At 43.7% G+C, this 2,985-nt stretch overlaps 1 protein-coding gene across 1 annotated transcript in view; it reads left to right on the top strand.

The window, feature by feature from the left end:
* Nucleotides 1–2,687, top strand: part of syngr1a (synaptogyrin 1a) — a 4,394-nt gene extending 1,707 nt beyond the window's left edge. The window contains exons 2-4 of the mRNA XM_062438362.1: nt 1–95; nt 173–318; nt 2,547–2,687. The exon at nt 1–95 is cut by the window's left edge and continues 143 nt beyond it. Coding sequence (XP_062294346.1) covers nt 1–95; nt 173–318; nt 2,547–2,687 — 382 coding nt within the window. The remainder of the gene's footprint in view (nt 96–172; nt 319–2,546) is intronic.
* The last annotated feature ends 298 nt before the right edge of the window (nt 2,688–2,985 follow it).

The following is a 2,985-nucleotide window of genomic DNA, read 5'->3' as shown; positions in this document are numbered from 1 at the left end:
CAGCAGCAGCTTCCTGGCGCTGGACATCTACTTCCCCCAGATCAGCGGTGTGAAGGACAGGAAGAAGGCCGTCATTGCCGACATCGGGGTGTCAGGTGAGACTCCGCCTCCAGCAGGTGTGTCACCTGACGTCTTTGTTCCCACCTCACCTTGTGACCTTTGACCCCCGCAGCCTTCTGGTCCCTGCTGTGGTTCGTGGGGTTCTGCTTCATAGCCAATCAGTGGCAAGTTTCCAAAGAGGAGGACAACCCTCTGCAGGAAGGAGCCACCGCCGCCAGGGCCACCATCGCCTTCTCCTTCCTCTCTGTGTTGACCTGGGTACGTACCTGACCCTCACCTGACACCTGACACCTGAACACCTAACACCTGACACCTGACACCTGAACACCTAACACCTGACACCTGACACCTGAACACCTGAACACCTGAACACCTGAACACCTGACACCTGACACCTGAACACCTGACACCTGAACACCTGAACACCTGAACACCTGACACCTGAACACCTGACACCTGACACCTGACACCTGAACACCTGACACCTGAACACCTGAACACCTGAACACCTGACACCTGACACCTGAACACCTAACACCTGACACCTGACACCTGAACACCTGAACACCTGAACACCTGACACCTGACACCTGAACACCTGACACCTGACACCTGACACCTGACACCTGAACACCTGACACCTGACACCTGGACACCTGACACCTGACACCTGACAGATGAACACCTGACACCTGACACCTGAACACCTGACACCTGACACCTGACACCTGACACCTGACACCTGACACCTGATTACCTGACACTTGACACCTGACATCTGGACACCTGACACCTGACACCTGAACACCTGACACCTGACACCTGACACCTGAACACCTGACACTTGACACCTGACATCTGGACACCTGACACTTGACACCTGACACTTGACACCTGACATCTGGACACCTGACACCTGACACCTGAACACCTGACACCTGACACCTGACACCTGTGTGTGTACGTGTGCGTGTGCGTGTGCATGTGCGCGTGCACGTTTGTCTGTTTGTGTGTGTGTCTCTGTGTGTTTGTGTGCGTGTGTGTCTCTGTGTTTGTGTGTGTGTGTGTGTGTGTGTGTGTGTGTGTGTGTGTGTGTGTGTGTGTGTGTGTGTGTACAGGGAGGTCTCACTCTGCTGTCGTTGGAGCGTCTGAAGAGAGTCTCGTTTGAGGAGGAGTACGATAAGCTCTTCATCCCACCGCTCGCCTGAAACACATATTAAACATCACCTATCTCCTTCAGCCAATCAGAGACGGGCATTCCTGTGTTTCCTGTTTCCTGGCGGCCTCAGTGTGGACTCTGATTGGCCGCTCTAAGTGCCTTTTATCCCAAGTGCCTTACTGTTACCATGGTGACTGCATCACATGCTTTCTTTCCTCAGATCAAACTAAACCTCATGTTGTTGTTGCAGTGATGTCACGATGATGTCATGATGATGTAATAATGTGATTAATGAAGAAATTAAATGTAGCCCCCTGCTCTGCATCTGACTGTGATGTCATCATGATGTCATCAGTGCTTCAGACTCATCCAAATATTTCACATTATGTGGAAAAGAAGATTAGAATTGATCGATATGATACTTATATATAATATATATATATATATATAAGTAGATATATATATATATATATATATACTATATATACATATATATATACTTATTACTTGCCCACTTTTTTAATCAACGTGTCAAACATTTGGTAACTAATTTGATAAATGTAAAAAAATAAAAATGTAAGTATTAAAAAAGTGATTCCTGAACAATAAACCACAACATGAAGTAAAACAGCAGCAAACTGTTGATGTTTTTATATCTGTGATGTTTCTGTTGAATCATGAAGTGACTTCATATTAACATTATTAATATAATATTAATATGTTTAGTGTTATGAGTATCAGTCCGTTGGAAGGTTAACCACAGCTGTCATCAGCATGCTGTGAGTTTTATAAATTAAAACATTTAAAATAAGATAAAGTATTTACAGCCACATGGAGACTCTGCAGGAAACAGCTGATCACAGGATGTTTATGTGTTAAATGCATCATACACATTAAAACACTTTAATCCTTTCAAATGTATTAAAATTCAATAAACTGCATAAAATAACCAAAGAACTTATTCAGCTCAGAAGTTTGAGTTTATTTGCACATAAAGAGAAAATAAAAACATAATACAAAGAAAGTCAAACAACAGCAGACAGGAAGTGAGCGGCTCAAACAGGAAGAAGGTTGTAAATATACTGAAAAACAAAGATGGAGGATCAAATGTTACTAAACCTTAAACAGTATTACACATATATATATAATATATGCAGGCGGTGCAGTGCTAATAAAGTTTTACCTGTGCAGGCGGTGCAGTGCTAATAAAGTTTTACCTGTGCAGGCGGTGCAGTGCTAATAAAGTTTTACCTGTGCAGGCGGTGCAGTGCTAATAAAGTTTTACCTGTGCAGGCGGTGCAGTGCTAATAAAGTTTTACCTGTGCAGGCGGTGCAGTTCCTGCTCGCCGTCTACAGGTGGAAACTCGGGTCCGACTCCGTCACCTTCAACCAGGACTACGCCGACCCGGCCCAGCAGGAAGTCACACAGGAAGTCCTGCCCACTGAGGAGTGGAGCGTCGGGGCTTAGATCCAACATGGCCGCCGTAGATCCAACATGGCCGCCATAGACTGACTGTTTCTGATCATTGATCGTTAACCCGGAGCAGGTCAGCTGACAAAAATAATTTTATTTATACATCACGTGGAGACAAACCTTTTCTTTGGCTTTAAAACTTTAAGTTATTATTCTTATTATTGTTGTTAATATTAATATTAATATTAATATTAATATTAATATTAATATTAATATTAATATTAATATTAATATTAATATTATTAGAGGTTTTATCAACTCAGTTCAGACTGTGTTGTCCCTGCAGGGTTTC

Source organism: Scomber scombrus, chromosome 18 (genome assembly GCF_963691925.1).
Source record: "Scomber scombrus chromosome 18, fScoSco1.1, whole genome shotgun sequence".
In the NCBI taxonomy this organism is placed as follows: Eukaryota; Metazoa; Chordata; class Actinopteri; order Scombriformes; family Scombridae; genus Scomber; species Scomber scombrus.
The sequence above is the reverse complement of the archived record's forward strand: the minus strand, read 5'-3'. Positions and strand labels throughout refer to the sequence as shown.